The sequence below is a fragment of the Pogoniulus pusillus genome, chromosome 43, assembly GCF_015220805.1.
Source record: "Pogoniulus pusillus isolate bPogPus1 chromosome 43, bPogPus1.pri, whole genome shotgun sequence".
Taxonomy (NCBI): domain Eukaryota; kingdom Metazoa; phylum Chordata; class Aves; order Piciformes; family Lybiidae; genus Pogoniulus; species Pogoniulus pusillus.
Genome location: NC_087306.1, coordinates 1,957,492 through 1,976,949, shown reverse-complemented (window position 1 = coordinate 1,976,949; position 19,458 = coordinate 1,957,492). Strand labels below are relative to the sequence as shown.

General features: G+C 66.7%; 3 protein-coding genes across 16 annotated transcripts; 1 reads left to right on the top strand and 2 right to left on the bottom strand.

The window, feature by feature from the left end:
• Positions 1-2,439: 2,439 nt before the first annotated feature.
• On the bottom strand, positions 2,440-7,756 carry ANKRD34A (ankyrin repeat domain 34A). 10 transcript variants are annotated; one of them, XM_064175998.1, is made up of 5 exons: positions 7,521-7,654; positions 5,029-5,201; positions 4,613-4,788; positions 4,486-4,508; positions 2,440-4,406 (listed from the first exon to the last, which is right to left on the bottom strand). In XM_064175998.1, exon 5 carries the CDS (start codon positions 4,393-4,395, stop codon positions 2,455-2,457), a length of 1,941 nt encoding a protein of 646 aa, XP_064032068.1. In that variant the 5' UTR covers positions 4,396-4,406; positions 4,486-4,508; positions 4,613-4,788; positions 5,029-5,201; positions 7,521-7,654; the 3' UTR covers positions 2,440-2,454. The 10 variants fall into 10 exon arrangements, with proteins under 10 accessions (XP_064032068.1, XP_064032065.1, XP_064032067.1 ...); XM_064175995.1 differs by lacking the exon at positions 4,486-4,508 and having other exon boundaries at positions 4,644-4,671; positions 4,706-5,201; positions 7,521-7,756; XM_064175997.1 differs by lacking the exon at positions 4,486-4,508 and having other exon boundaries at positions 4,644-4,671; positions 4,795-5,201; positions 7,521-7,756.
• Positions 7,757-10,123: 2,367 nt separating this feature from the next.
• POLR3GL (RNA polymerase III subunit GL) lies at positions 10,124-17,862 on the top strand. Of its 5 annotated transcripts, none has more exons than XM_064176005.1 (8): positions 10,124-10,272; positions 11,551-11,672; positions 12,635-12,767; positions 15,654-15,722; positions 15,850-15,906; positions 17,398-17,471; positions 17,570-17,683; positions 17,763-17,862. In XM_064176005.1, the coding sequence occupies exons 2-8, from the start codon at positions 11,553-11,555 to the stop codon at positions 17,847-17,849; spliced, it is 654 nt and encodes a 217-aa protein (XP_064032075.1). In that variant the 5' UTR covers positions 10,124-10,272; positions 11,551-11,552; the 3' UTR covers positions 17,850-17,862. The 5 variants fall into 5 exon arrangements, with proteins under 5 accessions (XP_064032075.1, XP_064032077.1, XP_064032073.1 ...); XM_064176007.1 differs by having other exon boundaries at positions 11,536-11,672; positions 15,850-15,903; XM_064176003.1 differs by having other exon boundaries at positions 11,536-11,672.
• LOC135192634 (acanthoscurrin-2-like) lies at positions 14,137-14,646 on the bottom strand. Its single transcript, XM_064175903.1, has 2 exons — positions 14,521-14,646; positions 14,137-14,280 (listed from the first exon to the last, which is right to left on the bottom strand). The coding sequence occupies exons 1-2, from the start codon at positions 14,644-14,646 to the stop codon at positions 14,137-14,139; spliced, it is 270 nt and encodes an 89-aa protein (XP_064031973.1).
• Positions 17,863-19,458: the final 1,596 nt, after the last annotated feature.

Genomic DNA, 19,458 nt, shown 5'->3' with positions numbered 1-19,458 from the left:
GCCTCAGAGCTCTCCTGGGAGCTCCTCACAGCCTCCTCTGCTGCCTCAGAGCCCTTCTGGGAGCTCCTCACAGCCTCCTGTGCTGCCTCAGAGCCCTCCTGGGAGCTCCTCACAGCCTCCTCTGCTGCCTCAGAGCCCTCCTGGGAGCTCCTCACAGCCTCCTGTGCTGCCTCAGAGCCCCCCTGGGAGCTCCTCACAGCCTCCTGTGCTGCCTCAGAGCCCTCCTGGCCCTTGGGGGCTCCTCACAGCCTCCTCTGCTGCCTCAGAGCTCTCCTGGGAGCTCCTCACAGCCTCCTCTGCTGCCTCAGAGCCCTCCTGGCCCTTGGCCTCCCTCTCAGTGCTCCCAAGAAGCTGGCCCCAAGGTCCACCTCCCTCCCTCCCTCCCTCCCTCCCTCCCTCCCTCCCTCCCTCCCTCCCTCCCTCCCTCCCTCTCTCCTCCTCTCCCTCCCTCCCTCCCTCTCCCCTCCCTCCACTCAGTGCTCCCCAGAAGCTGTCCCCAACCTCCAGCTCCCTCCTTCCTCCTCCCCTCCCCCCAAACCAACCCACTCGAGGTCCTGCTCAGGATCCTGTCCCCCCCCCCCAGGGTGCTTTTGGCTCCTCAGTTGACTTCTTTGCCCTCCAGCAGCTCTCAGCTGCTCCTTGGGCAGCTGAAGGGGCTCAGGGGAGCTCCTGGGCACCTCTTAAAGCTCTTTCTGCCTCCCCTCAGCCCCCCCCAAGCTTTGCTCCTCTCTGCTCTTTGGTGCCTGCAGTGCAGCTCTGGCCCTGCTGGTCCTGCCCTGCCCTGGGGGGGGGGGTGGGGGCCAGGCTCTGGGAGGGCTTCCAGCTTCTGCCACTGCCAACCTGGCCCCAGGGGCACCACTTTGGGTGGCAGCAAAAGAAAGAGAGGAAGGAGAAGTGGAGAAGAAACTCTCAACCTCCTCCAGCCCAGCCCCAGCCTGGGCACAGTGCCATGGGCACAGGGGGTCTGGAGCAGCTCCAGCCGTGGGCACAGTGCCATGGGCACAGGGGTCTGGAGCAGCTCCAGCCGTGGGCACAGTGCCATGGGCACAGGGGGTCTGGAGCAGCTCCAGCCATGGGCACAGTGCCATGGGCACAGGGGTCTGGAGCAGCTCCAGCCGTGGGCACTGCACCACCTCCCTCCCTGGGCAGCCTATGCCAGGCCCTGACCACTCCTGCAGGGCACAAATTGCTCCTCATGGCCAAGCTGAGCCTGCCCTGGGGCAGCCTGAGGGCATCTGCTCTGGGCCTGGCACTGCCCAAGCCCCACCTGGCTGCAGCCTCCTCTCAGGGAGCTGTAGAGGTCAAGGAGGCCTCCTTCAGCCTCCTCTTCCTCAGCCTCACCACCCCCAGCTCCCTCAGCTCCTCAGCTGCCCCTCCCCAGCCTCTTCTCCAGACCCTGCTCCAGCTCCTCAGTGTCCTTTACAGGCTCGCAGGTGCCAACCCTGGTACATCCTTGTGCCCAGCTGTGCCAGCACCCAGCTGTGTCACTCCCTATGCCACTCAGCACCCAGATGTGCTGGTGCCCAGGTGTGCCAGTCCTTGTGCACCCCGCTGTGCCACCCCCAGTGCCCCTCAGCACCCAGCTGTGCCAGTTCCTCCCTGCACCCAGCTGTGCCAGCTCCTCCCTGCACCCAGCTGTGCCACCCCCAGTGCCCCTGAGCACCCCGCTGTGCCACCCCCAGTGCCCCTCAGCACCCAGCTGTGCCAGTTCCTCCCTGCACCCAGCTGTGCCACCCCCAGTGCCCCTGAGCACCCAGCTGTGCCACCCCCAGTGCCCCTCAGTGTCCAGATGTGCTGGTGCCCAGTTGTGCCAGTCCTTGTGCATCCAGCTGTGCCAACCTCAGTGCACCCAGATGTGCTGGTGCCCAGCTGTGCCAGTCCTTGTGCACCCAGCTGTGCCATCCCCAGTGCCCCTCAACATCCAGATGTGCTGGTGCGCAGTTGTGCCAGCTCCTCCCTGCACCCAGCTGTGCCATCCCCAGTGCCCCTCAGCACCCAGATGTGCTGGCTCCCAGATGTGCCAACTCCTCCCTGCACCCAGCTGTGCCACCCCCAGCGCCACTCAGCACCCAGATGTGCTGGTGCCCAGCTGTGCCAGCCCTTGTGCATCCAGCTGTGCCATCCCCAGTGCCCCTCAGCACCCAGATGTGCTGGTGCCCAGTTGTGCCAGCCCTTGTGCATCCAGCTGTGCCATCCCCAGTGCCCCTCAGCATCCAGATGTGCTGGTGCCCAGTTGTGCCAACCCTTGGTGCACCCAGCTGTGCCATCCCCAGTGCCACTCAGCACCCAGATGTGCTGGCTCCCAGCTGTGCCAGCTCCTCCCTGCACCCTCAGCACCCAGCTGTGCCACTTCCTTCTGCACCTCTGTGCCCAGCTGCCTTGGCACCCAGCCGTGCCCACCCTCGGCTGTGCCCAGCCGCCCCCCAACACTCAGAGATGAGCTGAGCTGTGCCTTTATTCACCAACAGCTTGTGCCACCCTCACCCCCCCACCCCCCCCCCAACCCCTGCCACCCGCTCCCACCCCTGGCACCCCCTTGCTGGGCCCCTGTGCCCCCCCAGATGAAGGGACCAACCAGGGCCAAGGGGCACCAGCAGCTCCCAGCGCCTGGCACTGGCAGGGACGGGGATGCCCCCCCCCCCCCACGGGGCAGCAGCTGAGTGCTGCCAAGGTCTGGAGGGAAAGAAAGCTCTGCTGAGAGGATGAGGAGGGGCAGGAGGAAGACGCAGGGGAGCTGGGCAGGGGGTGGGAGGGAAGTGGGGGGGGGGGGGTCGGAAACCTCCATCCCCTGGAGGAACTTGGGGTGGTGCCAAGGCGGTGCCAAGGCAGTGCCAGGGGCAGCGCTGGAGTTGTTCTGCGCCTGCAGCCCCAAAGACCTGCAGGGTGGGGGTCGGGGGGGGGGGGGTCCCTTCGTGGCTGGGACTGGAGGCGGGGGGGGGGGGGAGGGTGTCCCCCTAACTGCCCAGTCCCTGGACGGCGCTGCCCTGGAAGGTGCCCACCAAGTGCCGCATCTCCTCCGGCTGCATCGAGTGGCGACGCAGCAGCTTGCGGCGCCCCTTGGGCGAGCCGCGGGGACCGGGGGGGGTGCGGACCGGGGGGCAGGGGGGGCAAGAAACCAGTTCTAGCCGAGCCCAGAGGCTCCAGCAAGAGGGTCCCGGAGCCTCTCCGCTCCAGCAAACCGGCAGGGCGCCGGAGGCTCCCGGGAGGAGATTCGGGGAGCGGCTTCGGTACGGCCGAAGCGATGCAGCGGCGGCTCGGTCCCGGCGACGGAGGGGGCGACCCGACCCAGGGGGTCCCTTCTTTCTCGGGGGGTTCCCAGCGAGGGGGTTTAACCCTGGCGGGTTCGGGGGCTGTGTTGCGCCTCGCCAGCGTCGGCGGCGCCCGTTCGGTCCAAGCCGGTGCCGGTAAGAGCCCCGCAGCCTCCCGCCCTTCCACGCTGTGCCTCCGCGGTCGCCCGCCCAGGCTCAGCCCCTCCAACCCTACCGTTAAACGCTCGGGAGGGGCTGCCCTCGACCCCTCCGGCCCCGGGGCCACCGTCAAACCCCAGGGCTCCGAATTGAGGCGTTTCAAAGGGCGGCCCCGACAGCGCGGCGGCGGCGGCGGCGGCGGCGGTGGTGGTGGCTCGGAACCGCCGCCGGTCGCCGTCGCGACGACCACCGGCGGCGGCAGCGGCGGCGGCGGCGGCGGTGGGAAGCAGAAGACATCTCTCTCCTCTTCCTTCTCGCTGCCCGCCGGCGACGCCACCGTCCTCACCTCGATGTCCGACGGCGACATGCAGAACCCCGGAGACTTCTTCTTCTTCTCCTCCTCCTCCTCCTCCTCCTCCTCCTCCAGCCCCGGTGACGGCGGCGAATTGAGGTACTGCCGGGTGGTTTTCGTACCCGACGGCGAAGTGTCGGTCGTGATAATGATCACCTCCTTCCCCCGAGCCTTACAAGCATCCAACAACACCTTCAGCATCTCCCTGTCCCCTCGGTTGATGGCGTAAACCAGCGCGGAGGCTCCGGCGTAATCCCGGACGCTAGGATCGGCTCCGTGAGCTAAGAGGACCGAAGCTACCTCCGGACCGGTACGTTCGGCGCAGGCGTGCATCAAAGCTGTCATCCCGGTTTTATCCGGGATGTTAGGGTCGGCTCCGTTCTCCAGCAGGTAACGAACCATGCGAGGCTGCTCCAGAGGCTCGGCGTAACCGGCTCGGCAGGCTGCCATCAGCGGCGTCTGACCGGCGGCGTTGCCTTCGTTGATGTAGGCTCCCCCCTCCAGCAGCAACCGAGTCAGGCGGAACTTGCCCTGGCTCACGGCACGCAGCAGGGCGGAGCCGTCGGTTACCGGTAGGGTGGTTAAGGTGGGAGGAGGTGCGGCGGGACCGGTAGAGCGTCGAACCGGGCTGGGCATGGTTGGGTTGGTTGGGTTGGGTAAGTTGGCTTGGTTGAGTTGGGTTGGTAGGTTGGTTGAGTTGGTTGGTTGGGTTGGTTGGTTGAGTTGGTTGGGTTGGTTGGTTGGGTTGGGTTGAGTTGGTTGGGTTGGTTTGGGTTGGTTGGTTGGGTTGGTTTGGGTTGAGTTGGGTTGGGTTGGTTGGGTTGGTTGGGTTGAGTTGGGTTGGTTGGGTTAGGTTGGTTGGGTTGGTTGGGTTGGTTGAGCTGGTTGGGTTGGTTGGTTGGGTTGGGTTGGGTTGAGTTGGTTGGGTTGGTTTGGGTTGGGTTGGTTGGGTTGGTTGGGTTGGGTGGGTTGGGTTGGTTTGGGTTGAGTTGGGTTAGGTTGGGTTGAGTTGGTTGGGTTGGTTGGTTGTGTTGGTTGGGTTGGTTGGGTTGGTTGAGTTGGGTTGGGTTGGTTGGTTGGGTTGGTTGGGTTGGGTTGGGTTGTGTTGGCTTGGGTTGAGTTGGGTTGGGTTGGTTGAGTTGGTTGGGTTGGGTTGGGTTGAGTTGGTTGGGTTGGTTGGGTTGGTTTGGGTTGAGTTGGTTGGTTGGGTTGGTTGGTTGGGGTTGAGTTGGGTTGGGTTGGGTTGGGTTGAGTTGGTTGGGTTGGTTGAGTTGGTTGGGTTGGGTTGGGTTGAGTTGGTTGGGTTGGTTGGTTGAGTTGGTTGAGTTGGTTGGGTTGGTTGGTTGAGTTGGTTGGTTGAGTTGCGTTGGGTTGGTTAGAGCAGCAGCACGGGTGGCACAGGACGGGGGTGGTGGTGCCAGCTTGGCAGCGTCGCTCGTTCACTGCAGGGAGGGGAGGGAAAGGTTTGTGGCACAGGTTGGATGCTTCTCATCTAAGTGCCAACACCTCCAGGTGCCCCCCTGGATGCTTCTCGTCCCTGTCCCCATCCCCCCTCCCCCCCAGCACTGCTGCGGCTGGGGGCACTGCCAACGGGCACTACTGTGGGGCTGGGGGCACTGCCAGCAGGCACTACTGTGGGGCTGGGGGCACTGCCAGTGGGCACTACTGTGAGGCTGGGGGCACTGCCAACGGGCACTGCTATGGGGCTGGGGGCGCTGCCAACGGGCACTACTGTGGGGCTGGGGGCACTGCCTGTGGGCACTACTGTGCCCCACCTGTGTCCCTGCCTCTTAACCCCCCCCGTCCCTGCTTGTGCCCCCACCTGTGTCCCTGCCTCTTAACCCCCCCCGTCCCTGCCTGTGCCCCCGTTTCTGCCTGGTACCCCTGCACCTGCCTGCACCCCGCTCCTGTAGCCCCAGTCCCTGCCTGTACCCCTTTCCTGTGCCCCCCATCTCTGCCTGTACCCCCTCTCTGTACCCCCTTCCTGTGCTCCCATCTCTGCCTGTACCCCCTCTCTGTACCCCTTTCCTGTGCCCCCATCTCTGCCTGTACCCCCTCTCTGTACCCCCTTCCTGTGCCCCCATCTCTGCCTGTACCCCCTCTCTGTACCCCCTTCCTGTGCTCCCATCTCTGCCTGTACCCCCTCTCTGTACCCCCTTCCTGTGCCCCCATCTCTGCCTGTACCCCCTCTCTGTACCTCTTTCCTGTGCCCCCCATCCCTGCCTGTACCCCCTCCCTGTACCTCTTTCCTGTGCCCCCCATCTCTGCCTGTACCCCCTCTCCGTACCCCACTCCTGTGCCCCCGTTCCTGCCTGTACCCCTGTACCTGCCTGCACCCCGCTCCTGTGCCCCCCATCCCTGCCTGTACCCCCTCTTGTGCCCCTCCGTCCCTGCCCACATCCCCCAGTCCCCTCCCGCACCCTTCCCACGCTGCCCGCAGCTCATCCTGCTCCCCTCTGACCACCTCCCAGTCCCCCCCCAATCCACCAGATCCCCCCCCCCAGTCCCACCAGTTCACCGCCCGGGCTGGCAGCTGCCCCCCCCCACAACTCCCCATCCCATAGCTCCCCCCCCACCTCCCCATCCCATAGCTGCCCCCCCCACAACTCCCCATCCCATAGCTGCCCCCCCCCCTCCCCATCCCATAGCTGCCCCCCCCCACAACTCCCCATCCAATAGCTGCCCCCCCCTACTCCCCATCCCATATCTGCCCCCCCCACTCCCCATCCCATAGCTCCCCCCCCCCCATTCCATAGCTCCCCCCCCCCTCCCCATCCCATAGCTCCCCCCTACTCCCCATCCCATAGCTGCCCCCCCCTCCCCATCCCATATCTGCCCCCCCCCTCCCCATCCCATATCTGCCCCCCCCACTCCCCATCCCATAGCTCCCCCCTACTCCCCATCCCATAGCTCCCCCCCCACTCCCCATCCCATAGCTGCCCCCCCCACTCCCCATCCCATACCTCCGCCCCCACTCCCCATTCCATAGCTGCGCCCCCCACTCCCCATCCCATAACTGCCCCCCCACTCCCCATCCCATAGCTGCCCCCCCCACTCCCCATTCCATATCTGCCCCCCCATCCCATAGCTGCCCCCCCACTCCCCATCCCATAGCTGCCCCCCCACACTCTCCATCCCATAGCTGCCCCCCCCACTCCCCATCCCATAGCTCCCCCCCCACTCCCCATTCCATAGCTCCCCCCCCTCCCCATTCCATAGCTCCCCCCCCTCCCCATTCCATAGCTGCCCCCCCTACTCCCCATCCCATATCTGCCCCCCCCACTCCCCATCCCATATCTGCCCCCCCACACTCTCCATCCCATATCTGCCCCCCCCACTCCCCATCCCATAGCTGCCCCCCCACTCCCCATCCCATAGCTGCCCCCCTACTCCCCATCCCATATCTCCCTCCCCACTCCCCATCCCATAGCTCCCCCCCCTCCCCATCCCATATCTGCCCCCCCCACTCCCCATCCCATATCTGCCCCCCCCTATTCTCCATCCCATATCTGCCCCCCCTACTCCCCATCCCATATCTGCCCCCCCCCCCACTCCCCATCCCATAACTGCCCCCCCCCACTCCCTAACCCTGTGCCTGGCATTTGGGGCCACCCCCACCCCCCTCCCCCCCATAAAGAACAGCTTGGGGGCACCCCAGAGAAGGGACCCCCCCCCCGCCCCCCGCACAGACACATATCCCCCCCCAGACAACAGAGACCCCCCTCGCCCCCAACCATCCCCCCCCCCCCTCCTCCTGTTACCATGGCAACCGCAGCTTGGGTCCCCGCAGCGCCCCTGCCCGCTGCCCGCTGCCGCAGGGACGGAGGTGGCGATGCCATCCCCCGGTGCCCGCCATCCCGGGGGGGGGGGCGGGGGGGGGACACACGCAGCCGGACGCTATCCGGTGGGGGGGGTTGTGCCCCCCAGTCCCCAAGCCTGCATCGCTATTTTGGGCTGCTGCCGGCGCTGGCTTTGGGGGGGGAGGAAGGACTGGAGCCGGGGGGGGGGGGGGGGGGGGGAGCGGGGATGAATCAGCGGCGGAAAGCTGCAGGCTGCGGAGTGCGGGGGAGGGGGGGGCGGAGTGGAGTGGAGTGGGGGAGAGGGGCAGGGGGGGCATAGGGGGTATGGGGCGGGGCACAGTGAGGGGTGGGGGGCAAAGGGGGTATGGGGCAGGGCACAGGGAGGGGTGGGGGGCAAAGGGGACATGGGGCTGGGGGCTGTGGGGCAAAGGGGGCATGGGGCGGGGCACAGTGAGGGGTGGGGGGCAAAAGGGGTATGGGGCTGGGGGCTGTGGGGCAAAGGGGGCATGGGGCGGGGCACAGGGAGGGGTGGGGGGCAAAGGGGACATGGGGCTGGGGGCTGTGGGGCAAAGGGGGCATGGGGCGGGGCACAGTGAGGGGTGGGGGGCAAAGGGGGTATGGGGCTGGGGGCTGTGGGGCAAAGGGGGCATGGGGCGGGGCACAGTGAGGGGTGGGGGGCAAAGGGGGCATGGGGCAGGGCACAGTGAGGGGTGGGGGGAAAGGAGGCATGGGGCTGGGGGCTATGGGGCAAGGAGGGTATGGGGCAGGGCACAGTGAGGGGTGGGGGGCAAAGGAGGCATGGGGCTGGGGGCTGTGGGGCAAAGGGGGCATGGGGCAGGGCACAGTCAGGGGTGGGGGACAAAGGGGGCATGGGGCAGGGCACAGTCAGGGCTGGGGGGCACAGTGGCATGAGGCTGGGGGCCGTGGGGCATAGGGGGCATGAGGCAGGGCACAGTGAGGGGTGGGGGGCAAAAGGGGCTTGGGGCTAGGGGGATGTGGGGCAAAGGGGGCATGGAGCAGGGCACAGTGAGGGGTGGGGGGCAAAGGGGGCATGGGGCTGAGGGGCCGTGGGGGCAAAGGGGGTATGGGGCAGGGCATAGTGAGGGGTGGGGGGCAAAGGGGGCATGGGGCAGGGCACAGTCAGGGGTGGGGGGCACAGTGGCATGGGGCTAGGGGGATATGGGGCAAAGGGGGCATGGGGCAGGGCACAGTGAGGGGTGGGGGGCAAAGGGGGCATGGGGCTAGGGGGATGTGGGGCAAAGGGGGCATGGGGCAGGGCACAGTCAGGGGTGGGGGGCACAGTGGCATGGAGCAGGGCACAGTGAGGTGTGGGGGGCAAAGGGGGCATGGGTCTGGGGGCTATGGGGCAAAGAGGGTATGGGGCTGAGGGGTGGGGGGCAAAGAGGGCATAGGGCAGGGCACAGTGAGGGGTGGGGGGCACAGTGGCGTGGGGCTGGGGGGGAGTTACAGAGCCATGGGCCCGGGGGGGGGTCACAGAGCCATAGGGCTGGGGGATCACAGAGCCATGGCTTTGGGGGGGTCACAGTGCCATGGGGCTGGGGAGTCACAGTGCCATGGGGCTGGGGGATCATAGAGCCATGGCACTGGGGGGGGGGTCACAGTGCCATGGGGCTGGGGGATCATAGAGCCATGGCTTTGGGGGGGGTCACAGTGCCATGGGGCTGGGGGATCATAGAGCCATGGCTTTGGGGGGGGGTCACAGTGCCATGGGGCTGGGGGACCATAGAGCCATGGCTTTGGGGGGGGTCACAGTGCCATGGGGCTGGGGGATCATAGAGCCATGGCTTTGGGGGGGGGTCACAGTGCCATGGGGCTGGGGGACCATAGAGCCATGGCTTTGGGGGGGGGGGTCACAGTGCCATAGGGCTGGGGACCATAGAGCCATGGCTTTGGGGGGGGGGTCACAGTGCCATGGGGCTGGGGGATCATAGAGCCATGGCTTTGGGGGGGGGGTCACAGTGCCATGGGGCTGGGGGATCATAGAGCCATGGCACTGAGGGAGAGGTCACAGAGCCATGGGGCTGGGGGACCATAGAGTCATGGCACTGGGGGGGGGGGGGGGGTCACATCACATCTCCCCCGCCCAGGCCAGCCCCATGGGGCCGGGGGGGGGAGAAGGAGCTGTGGGGCAGCGAGGCTGCAGTGCTGGGGCCGGGGGGGTGCTGAGATGCTCCAGCGCTATGGGGGGGGGGTTCCGGGGGAGGGGGCTCTGGGGACAGCGAGTTCCTGCTCTCCCCCCTCCCTTTTTTCCCGCCCCCCCCCACTCCTCTCCCGCTTCCCCTCCCTCTTTTCCCGCTCCCCCAACTACTTTCCGACCCCCCTCTCTTCCAGTCCCCCCCCTCTTTTCCCGCCCCCCCATTCCTTTTCCTGCCCCCTCCTTTTCCCGCCCCCTCCCTCTTTTCCCGCCCCCTCCCTCTCTTCCCGCCCCCCTGCCCTTTTCCTGCCCCCCCCTCCTTTTCCCGCTCCCTCCCTCTTTCCCCTCCCCCCTTTCCCGCCCACCCCTTTTCCCGCCCCCCCACTCCTTTCCCGCCCCCTCCCCCTTTTCCCGCCAGCTCCATTCCCCCATTCATCTCCTTCCCTTTCGCCCCGCCCTTCGCCCCGCCCCCTCAGCGCTGATTGGCTGCGGCGCACAGCTCCCGCCCCGCCCCCTCCGCTGCCGGCCGCGGGTGGGGAGCGACTGCGCATGCGCAGGGTGAGTGCGGCCGCGGGGGTGGGGGGCAGAGGGACAGGACCCCCCCGAGACCCTTCCCTGCCCCCCGTGGGGCTGCCCCGGGGGTCCCTGCGGTCCTCCGTGACCCTTCCGCGTCCCGGGGGGGTGCCGCCGAGTGCCCATCCCTCCCCTTACCCCCCCCCCCCCCAAACAACGTCCCCTGGGGTGGGTCCCCCTCAGCGTGTCCCGCGTGGTGCCCCCCTCGTGTCCCCCACGACCCCTCGTGTGTGTCCCCCCCCGCCCCGAAAAGTCCCTTCGTGTCCCCACGACCCCTCGTGTCCCCGTGTCCCCCCCCCCCCGGAAAAGTCCCTTCGTGGCCCCACGCCCCCTCCTGTGTGTCCCCCCCCAAAAGCCCCCTCGTGTCCCCACGCCCCCTCCTGTGTGTCCCCCCCCAAAAGCCCCCTCGTGTCCCCACGACCCCTCGTGTGTCCCCCCCGTCCCCTCCTATCCCCACGACCCCCCGTGTGTGTGTCCCCCAAAAAGTCCCTTCGTGTCCCCCACGACCACTCGTGTGTGTGTCCCCCCCCCGCGGAAAAATCCCTTCGTGTCCCCCCCAGGAAAAGTCCCTTCGTGTCCCCACGACCCCTCGTGTCCCCATCCCTCCCCCTCCCCCCCCCAACAACGTCCCCTGGGGTGGGTCCCCCTCTGCGTGTCCCACGTGGTGCCCCCCTCGTGTCCCCCACGATCCCTCGTGTGTGTCCCCCCCCCCGGGAAAAGTCCCTTCGTGTCCCCACGCCACCCCGTGTGTCCCCCCCCCCCAAAATCCCCTCGTGTCCCCACGGCCCCTCCTGTGTCCCCCCCTCCCCGTTCCCTCCTATCCCCACGACCCCCCGTGTCCCCCCCCCCCCCCAAAAGCCCCCTCGTGTCCCCACGCACCCCCATGTATCCCCCCCCCGGAAAAGTCCCTTCTTGTTCCCACGACCCCCCGTGTGTCCCCCCCCCAAAAGCCCCTTCGTGTCCCCCACGACCACTCGTGTGTGTCCCCCCCCCCGGAAAACTCCCCTCGTGTCCCCATGCATATCCCCCCCCACGACCCCCTCGTGTCCCCCCATCTTGTCCCCATTATGTTCCCCCCCCCCGGGGCCCCTCCTGTCCCCATGTCCCCCCCCCCCTCCCCACCTCGTGTCCCCCCCCCCACGTCCCCACAGCTTCCCCGCGTTGGGGGGGGGCTGCACCCTCTATAACAGGGCTCCAACCCCCCCCCCCACTTAACCCCCCCCAACAGTGACCCCCCCCCTGCTCCAGGGACCCCCCCCCCAGCCATGGCAGGTCGGGGTCGGGGCAGGGGTCGAGGCCAAATGACCTTCAACGTGGAGGCTGTGGGCATCGGGAGGGGGGAGGCGCTGCCCCCCCCCACCTTACAGCCCCCCCCCCTCTTCCCGGTAAGGTCCTGGAGGGGAGGGGAGAGATGGGGGGGGGGGGGAGGGGAGGGAAATGTCCCCCAAGTTGTTGCTGTGCTTGGGTGCCCTCACCCCCAGCACTGACACTGACCCCCCCCCCGGGTGCCCCCCCCCCACCACCTGGGTGTCTCCCCCCACACTGATACCCCCCCTGGGTGCCCCCCCCCCCCGTGACACCCCCTGGGTGCCCTTCCCTGACTGAGACCCCCCTGGGTGCTCCCCCCCCGCACTGACCCCCCCTGGGTGCCCTTCCCCGCACTGACACCCCCTGGGTGCCCCCCCCGTGACACCCCTTGGGTGCCCTCCCCCCACCCCATGACCCCCCCTGGGTGCCCCCCACCCGTGACACCCCCAGAGTGCCCTCCCCCCCCCCATAACACCCCCTGGGTGCACCCCCCCATGACACCCCCTGGGTGCCCTCCCCTGACTGAGACCCCCCTGGGTGCCCCCCCCCCACCCCACTGACACCCCCTGCTGGCCCCCCCCATGACACCCCCTCCATTCCCCCCCTCACTGACACCCCCTGGGTGCCCCCCCCAACACTGACACCCCCTTTATGCCCCCCCATGCCCCTTTGTGCCCCCCCCCTCACTGACACCTCCTGCCCCCCCCCCCAACACCCCCTTTGTGCCCCCCCCGACCCATTTACCCCCTCCAAAACCCCCTTTGTGCCCCCCCCGGACACCTTTCCGCCCTCCACCATCCCCTTCGTGCCCCCCCCCGGACACCTTTGTGCCCCCCCCTCGACCCCTTTACCCCCTCCAACACCTCCTTTGTGCCCCCCCCGGACACCTTTGTGTCCCCCCCGGCCCCCTTTGTGCCCCCCCGGACCCCTTTCCCCCCTCCAACACCTCCTTTTTGCCCCCCCCGCCACTAACCTCCATCCGCCTCCCGCCCTGACGTCTCCCCCCTGTGCCCCCCCCGTGCCCCCCCCCGTGACCCAGCCGCTGGAGCTGCGGGCGCTGGCGCTGCGGGGGGGGGGGGAGCAGGCTGAGTACACCTTGGCCCTGAAGCAGGAGCTGCGGGGGGCCATGAAGACCCTCCCCTATTACATCAAACCGGGACCCCCCCGCAGAGGTAGGGAATGGGGGGTGGGGGGGGGGGGGGGGGGGGGGGGGAGAGGGGGGGGGGGGGCTAAAGCTTTTGATGTCCTCCCCCCCCGAAATTCCTGCCCCTCCCCTTCATGGTTATCAGAGATGGGGGAGGGGAAACTGAGGCTGCTCCATGGGAGGCAAATGACTGCACTGGGACCCCCCCCCAGAGCCATTGGGCAGGGACCCCCCCCAGACCCATTGTTCTGGGACCTCCCCCCAGACCCCTTGCACAGGGACCCCCCCCCCAGACCCATTGTTCTGGGACCCCCCCCAGACCTATTGTACAGGGACCCCCCCCAGACCCATTGCACTGGAACCCCCCCCAGACCCATTGCATTGGGATCACCCCGGACCCACTGCATTGAGACCCCCCCCAGACCCATTGCACAGGGATACAGGGACCCCCCCAGACCTCATGCACAGGGACCCCTCCAGCCCCTCTGCATTGAGACCCCCCCAGCCCCATTGCATTGTGCCCCCCCGGACCCACTGCATTGGGACCCCCCCAGACCCCTTGCACAGGGACCCCCCCCCCAGACTCATTGCACTGGAACCCCCCCAGCACCTCTGCATTGAGACCCCCCCCCAGACCCATTGCACAGGGACCCCTCCCCGGACCCATTGTACTGGGACCCTCTCCAAAACCGATTGAACTGGGACCCCCCCCCACCCTACTGCATTGGGACCCCCCCCAGCCCCATTGCATTGGGACCCCCCCGGACCCACTGCATTGAGACCCCCCCCAGACCCCTTGCACAGGGACCCCCCCCCTGGACCCACTGCATTGGGACCCCCCCCCGACCCGTTGCACAGGGACCCCCCCCAGCCCCTTTGCATTGAAACCCCCCCCCCAGACCCATTGTACAGGGACCCCTCCCAAGACCCATTGTACAGGGACCCCCCCAGATCCATTGCACCGGGACCCCCCCCAGGCCCTCTGCATTGAGACCCCCCCCAGCCCCTCTGCATTGGGACCCCCCCGGACCCATTGCATTGAGACCCCCCCCCCAGACCCATTGTACAGGGACCCCCCCCAGCCCCTCTTCATTGAGACCCCCCCCAGCCCCATTGCATTGTGCCCCCCCCGGACCCACTGCATTGGGACCCCCCCAGACCCATTGCACTGGAACTCCCCCAGCCCCTCTGCATTGAGACCCCCCCCCCCCAGACCCATTGTACAGGGATACAGGGACCCCCCCAGACCCCTTGCACAGGGACCCCCCCCCCCAAGACCCATTGTACTGGGACCCCCTCCAAGACCGATTGAACTGGGACCCCCCCCCGGACCCACTGCATTGGGACCCCCCCAGCCCCATTGCACAGGGACCCCCCCAGATCCATGCCCCCACCCCTTATTGGGACCCCCCCCCAGTGCTTTCCTGGCCCCCGAATTGGTTCCCCCCCCCAGTCCCATCTCTCTCCCCACCCTGGGACCCCCCCAGCCCTTTGCTTGCCCCCCCCCCAGTCCCGTTCCCCCCCATTGGGACCCCCCCCAGCTCTTTACCCCACATTAGGGCCCCCCCAGTCCCATTCCCCTCCCCCCATTGGGACCCCCCCCAGCTCTTTGCCCCACATTAGGGCCCCCCCAGTCCTATTCCCCTCCCCACATTGGGACCCCCCCAGCTCCTTCCCCCCCCATCCCCTTCCTTCTCCCCCCATCCCTTTCCCTCCTCCCCCCCAGCTCCTTCCCCCCATCCCTTTCCCTCCTTCCCCCCCCTTCCCTCTTCCCCCCCAACTCCTTCCCCCCCCATCCCCTTCCTTGTCCCCCCCAACTCCTTCCCCCCCATCCCTTCCCTCCTCCCCCCCAACTCCTTCCCCCCCCATCCCTTTCCCTCCTCCCCCCCCAACTCCTTCCCCCCCATCCCTTCCCTCCTCCCCCCCAACTCCTTCCCCCCCATCCCTTCCTCCTCCCCCCCCAACTCCTTCCCCCCCATCCCTTTCCCTCCTCCCCCCCAACTCCTTCCCCCCCCATCCCTTCCCTCCTCCCCCCCCAGCTCCTTCCCCCCCATCCCTTTCCCTCCTCCCCCCCAACTCCTTCCCCCCCATCCCTTCCCTCCTCCCCCCCCAACTCCTTCCCCCCCATCCCTTTCCCTCCTCCCCCCCAACTCCTTCCCCCCCATCCCTTCCCTCCTCCCCCCCCAACTCCTTCCCCCCCCAAGCCCTTCCCTCCTCCCCCCCCAACTCCTTCCCCCCATCCCCTTCCTTGTCCCCCCCAGCTCCTTCCCCCCATCCCTTCCCTCCTCCCCCCCCCAACTCCTTCCCCCCCATCCCTTTCCCTCCTCCTCCCCCAACTCCTTCCCCCCCCAAGCCCTTCCCTCCTCCCCCCCAACTCCTTCCCCCCCATCCCTTCCCTCCTCCCCCCCCCACTCCTTCCCCCCCATCCCTCCCCTCCTCCCCCCCCAACTCCTTCCCCCCCATCCCTTTCCCTCCTCTCCCCCCAACTCCTTCCCCCCCATCCCTTCCCTCCTCCCCCCCAGCTCCTTCCCCCCCATCCCTTCCCTCCTCCCCCCCAGCTCCTTCCCCCCCATCCCTTTCCCTCCTTCCCCCCCCAACTCCTTCCCCCCCATCCCTTTCCCTCCTCCCCCCCCAACTCCTTCCCCCCATCCCTTTCCCTCCTCCCCCCAGCTCCTTCCCCCCCCAAGCCCTTCCCTCCTCCCCCCCCAACTCCTTCCCCCCCATCCCTTTTCTCCTCCCCCCCCAGGTTCCTCCACCCCCCCCACCATCTCCTTCCTCCCCCCCCCTTTCCTCCTCTCCCCCCAAAAAAAAACCCCAGGCCCCCCCAATTCACCCCCCCCCACCTCACAGACCCCCCCCTCTTCCCCACCCCCCCCCACCCCTAATTACCCCCCCCCCGTTCCCCCCCCCCCAGACATCGAGCGCTACTCAGACAAGTACCAACTCTGCAGCCCCATCGACAGTGCCATCGACTGGCAGCCAGGTGAGGGCACCGCGGGGGGGGAGGGGCACACAGGGTATGAGGGACCCTAGAGGGGGGGTGGCAGGAGGGGACTGACCCCCCCCGAACACCGACTTCAGCTCTGCCCCCCCCCAACCATGCCCCCAAGACTGGAGGAGGCTGCCCAGGGAGCTGAAGATCAGAGTGCGGAGGCTGCGCAAGGGCAGTGAGTGCCCCCCCCGGGCTTGTTGTGCCCCCCCCGTCCCCTTCGTGTCCCCTTCGTGTCCCCTTCGTGTCCCCTTCGTGTCCCCTTTGTGTCCCCTTCGTGTCCCCTCCTGACCCCCCCTGTCCCCTTTGTGTCCCCTTCATGTCCTTTCCTGTCCCCTCCTGACCCCCCCCGTCCCCTTCGTGTCCCCTCCTGACCCCTTCTGTCCCCTTCGTGTCCCCTCCTGACCCCCCCCGTCCCCTTTGTGTCCCCTTCGTGTCCCCTTCGTGTCCCCTCCTGACCCCCCCGTCCCCTTCGTGTCCCCTCCTGACCCCCCCTGTCCCCTTTGTGTCCCCTCCTGACCCCCCCGTCCCCTTTGTGTCCCCTTCATGTCCTTTCCTGTCCCCTCCTGACCCCCCCCGTCCCCTTCATGTCCCTTCCTGTCCCCTTTGTGTCCCCTCTTGTCCCCTCCCATCCCCCCTGTCCCCTTTGTGTCCCCTCCCGTCCCCTTCATGTCCCCTTCATGTCCCCCCCATCCCCCCCGTCCCCTTCGTGTCCCCTCCTGACCCCTTCTGTCCTCTTTGTGTCCCCTTCATGTCCTTTCCTGTCCCTTCCTGACCCCTCCTGTCACCTTCATGTCCCCTCTTGTTCCCCCCTGTCCCTTCCTGTCCCCTTTGTGTCCCCTCCTGTCCCCATTGTGTCCTCTCCTGTTCTCCCCTCTCCCCTCCTGTCCCCCCCTGCTCCCCCCTGTCCCCTCCTGTCTCCACCTTGTCCCACTCTGTCCCATTCCAGTCCCCTCCCTTGTCCCCTCCTGTCTCCCTCTCCTCCTCCTCCTCTCCTCCTCCTCCTCTCCTCTCCTCCTCCTCCTCTCCTCCCCTTCTCCTTCTCCTTCTCCTTCTCCTTCTCCTTCTCCTTCTCCTTCTCCTTCTCCTTCTCCTTCTCCTTCTCCTTCTCCTTCTCCTTCTCCTTCTCCTTCTCCTTCTCCTTCTCCTTCTCCTTCTCCTTCTCCTTCTCCTTCTCCTTCTCCTCTCCTCGGTCCCCTCTCTTGTCCCCTCCCGTGTCCCTCCTTCATCCCTCTCTTGTCCCTGTCCTGTCTCACTCCATTCCTTGTCTCCTCCCTTGTCCCCTCCTGTCCCATTCCCTTTCCTTGTCCCCTCCCTCACTCCTCCCCTGTCCCCTCGCCTGTCCTCTCCCCTGTCGCCTCCCTCATCCTCCTCCTGTCCCACTCCATCCCCTGTCCCCTCCTGTCCCCCTCCATCCCTTGTCCCCTTCCTTGTCCCCTCCTGTCCTACTCCCTCCCCTGTCCCATCTCCTGTCCTCTCCCTTGTCCCCTCCTGTCCCCTTTCATCCCTTGTCCCCTCCTGCCCCTCCTGTCCCCCTCCATCCCTTGTCCCCTCCTGCCCCACTCCAGTCCCCACCTTGTCCTCTTCCTGTCCCCTCTGTCCCCACCATGCAGCCAGACTGTGACCCCCCCAGGCTGGGGGTGGTGACACTTTTGCCCCCCTCCCCCAGGGGCCACCATCCTCATCCCCAGGTGCCACCAGCGGCTCCCACTGGACAAGGAGGAGACCATTAAGAAGCTGGAGGTGATGAGGCTGAAGGCCTGGGGGAGGGGGTGGGGGTGTCCCCAGTGGGGGTGACACAAGTGTCCCCCTTTGGGGTGTCCCCTGCACCCCCCCCCCAGAGCCTGGAGAAGAAGGAGGAGGAGGTGACATCAGAGGAGGAAGAGGAGAAGGAAGAGGAGGAAGAAGGGAAGGAGGAGGAGGAAGAGGAATACGACGAAGAGGAGCACGAGGAGGTGAGGTGCTGGGGGCAGGGCTGGGCAGAGGCGTGGGGGGGCCCTGGTGGCACTTTGACCCCCCCCTTGCTGTGCCCAGGAGACTGATTACATCATGTCCTACTTCGACAACGGAGAGGACTTCGGCGGCGACAGCGACGACAACATGGACGAGGCTGTGTACTGAGCTGGCACTGCCCTGGCTGCCAGTGCCACCTGCCCTGGCACTGCTACCACCTGCCCTGGGCACCAGTGCCACCTGCCCTGGGCGCCAGTGCCACCTGCCCTGGGCACTGCTGCCACCTGCCCTGGGTGACAGTGCCACCTGCCCTAGGCACTGCTGCCACCTGCCCTGGCTGTCAGTGCCACCTTCCCTGGCACTGCTACCACCTGCCCTGGGTGCCAGTGTCACCTTCCCTGGCACTGCTGCCACCTGCCCTGGGCACCAGTGCCACCTGCCCTGTCACTGCTACCACCTGCCCTGGGTGCCAGTGCCACCTGCCCTGGGTGCCAGTGTCACCTTCCCTGGCACTGCTACCACCTGCCCTGGGTGCCAGTGCCACCTGCCCTGGGCACTGCTGTCACCTCCCCTAGGACACAGGGAGCTCCTCTCAGCCCCCTTGGGGCACTACAGGACCCTACTGGTCCCCCCAGGCCATTGGGGACTCCTCTGTGTGTGTCCCCTTCAGTCCCCCCTTGTCCTCTGTCACCCTGTCCCTGTCCTGTCCCTGTCTTATCCCTGTTCCCTTCCCTGTCCTATCCCTGTTCCTGACCCTGTCCCTATCCCCATCCCTATCCCTGCTCCTGACTCTGTCCCTTTCCCTATCTCTATCCCTGTCCTATCCCTGTTCTTGACCCTGTCTCTATCCCTGTCCTATCCCTGTTCTCGACCTTGTCCCTATATCCCTGTCCTATCCCTGTTCCTGATCCTTTCCCTTTCCTTTTCCCTGTTCCTGTCCCTATCCCTGTCCCTTTCCTTTTCCCTTTTCCTGTCCCTATCCCTGTCCCTTTCCTTGTCCCTATCCCTATCCCTATCTCTCTCCCTGTCCTATCCCTGTTCTTGACCCTGTCCCTAACCCTATCCCTGTCCCTAACCCTATTCCTGTCTCTATCCCTATTCCTGACTCTGTCCCTATCCCCATCCTTATCCCTGTCTCTATCCACATCCCTATCCCTGTCCCTATATCCCCGTCCCTGACCCTTTCCCTGTTCCTGTCCCTGTATCCCTGTCCTATCTCTGTTCCTGACCCTGTCCCTATCCCCATCCTTTTCCCTGTCTCTGTCTATATCCCTATCCCTGTCCCTGCATCCCTGTCCCTGTCCTATCCTTGTTCCTGACCCTTTCCCTATCCCCATCCCTACCCCTGTCCCTATCCCTATCTCTATCCCTGTCCTATCCCTACCCCTGTTCCTGACTCTGTCCCTATCCCCATCCTTATCCCTGTCTCTATCCATATCCCTATCCCTATATCCCTATCCCTGTTCCTGATCTTTCCCTATACCTACCCCTGCCCCTGTCCCTTTCCCTTTCCCTATCCCTGACCTTTTCCCTATCTCTACCCCTGCTCCTGTCCCTTTCCCTATCCCTATCCCTGTTCCTGACCCTTTCCCCATCCCTATCCCTGTCTCTATCCCCATCCCTATCCCTTTCCCCATCCCTATCCCTTTCCTTATCCCTATCCCCATCCCTATCCCTGTCTCTATCTCTATCCCTATCCCCATCCCTATCCCTTTCCCCATCCCCATCCCTGTCTCTATCCCTTTCCCTATCCCCATCCCTATCCTTGTCTCTATCC

What these genes read in the sequence shown, in the direction of transcription:
- POLR3GL (XM_064176005.1), top strand. Translation starts at nt 11,553, where the DNA reads ATGGCAGGTCGGGGTCGGGGCAGGGGTCGAGGCCAAATGACCTTCAAC. An exon ending in ACCGGGACCCCCCCGCAGAG is followed by an intron (nt 12,768 to 15,653) that starts GTAGGGAATGGG and finishes CCCCCCCCCCAG; the next exon opens with ACATCGAGCGCTACTCAGAC. An exon ending in GCGGAGGCTGCGCAAGGGCA is followed by an intron (nt 15,907 to 17,397) that starts GTGAGTGCCCCC and finishes CCCCTCCCCCAG; the next exon opens with GGGCCACCATCCTCATCCCC.
- LOC135192634 (XM_064175903.1), bottom strand. Translation starts at nt 14,646, where the DNA reads ATGGGGGGGAAGGAGTTGGGGGGGGAGGAGGGAAAGGGATGGGGGGGG. An exon ending in AGGGGATGGGGGGGGAAGGA is followed by an intron (nt 14,281 to 14,520) that starts GTTGGGGGGGAA and finishes TGGGGTAAAGAG; the next exon opens with CTGGGGGGGGTCCCAATGGG.
- ANKRD34A (XM_064175994.1), bottom strand. Translation starts at nt 4,395, where the DNA reads ATGCCCAGCCCGGTTCGACGCTCTACCGGTCCCGCCGCACCTCCTCCC.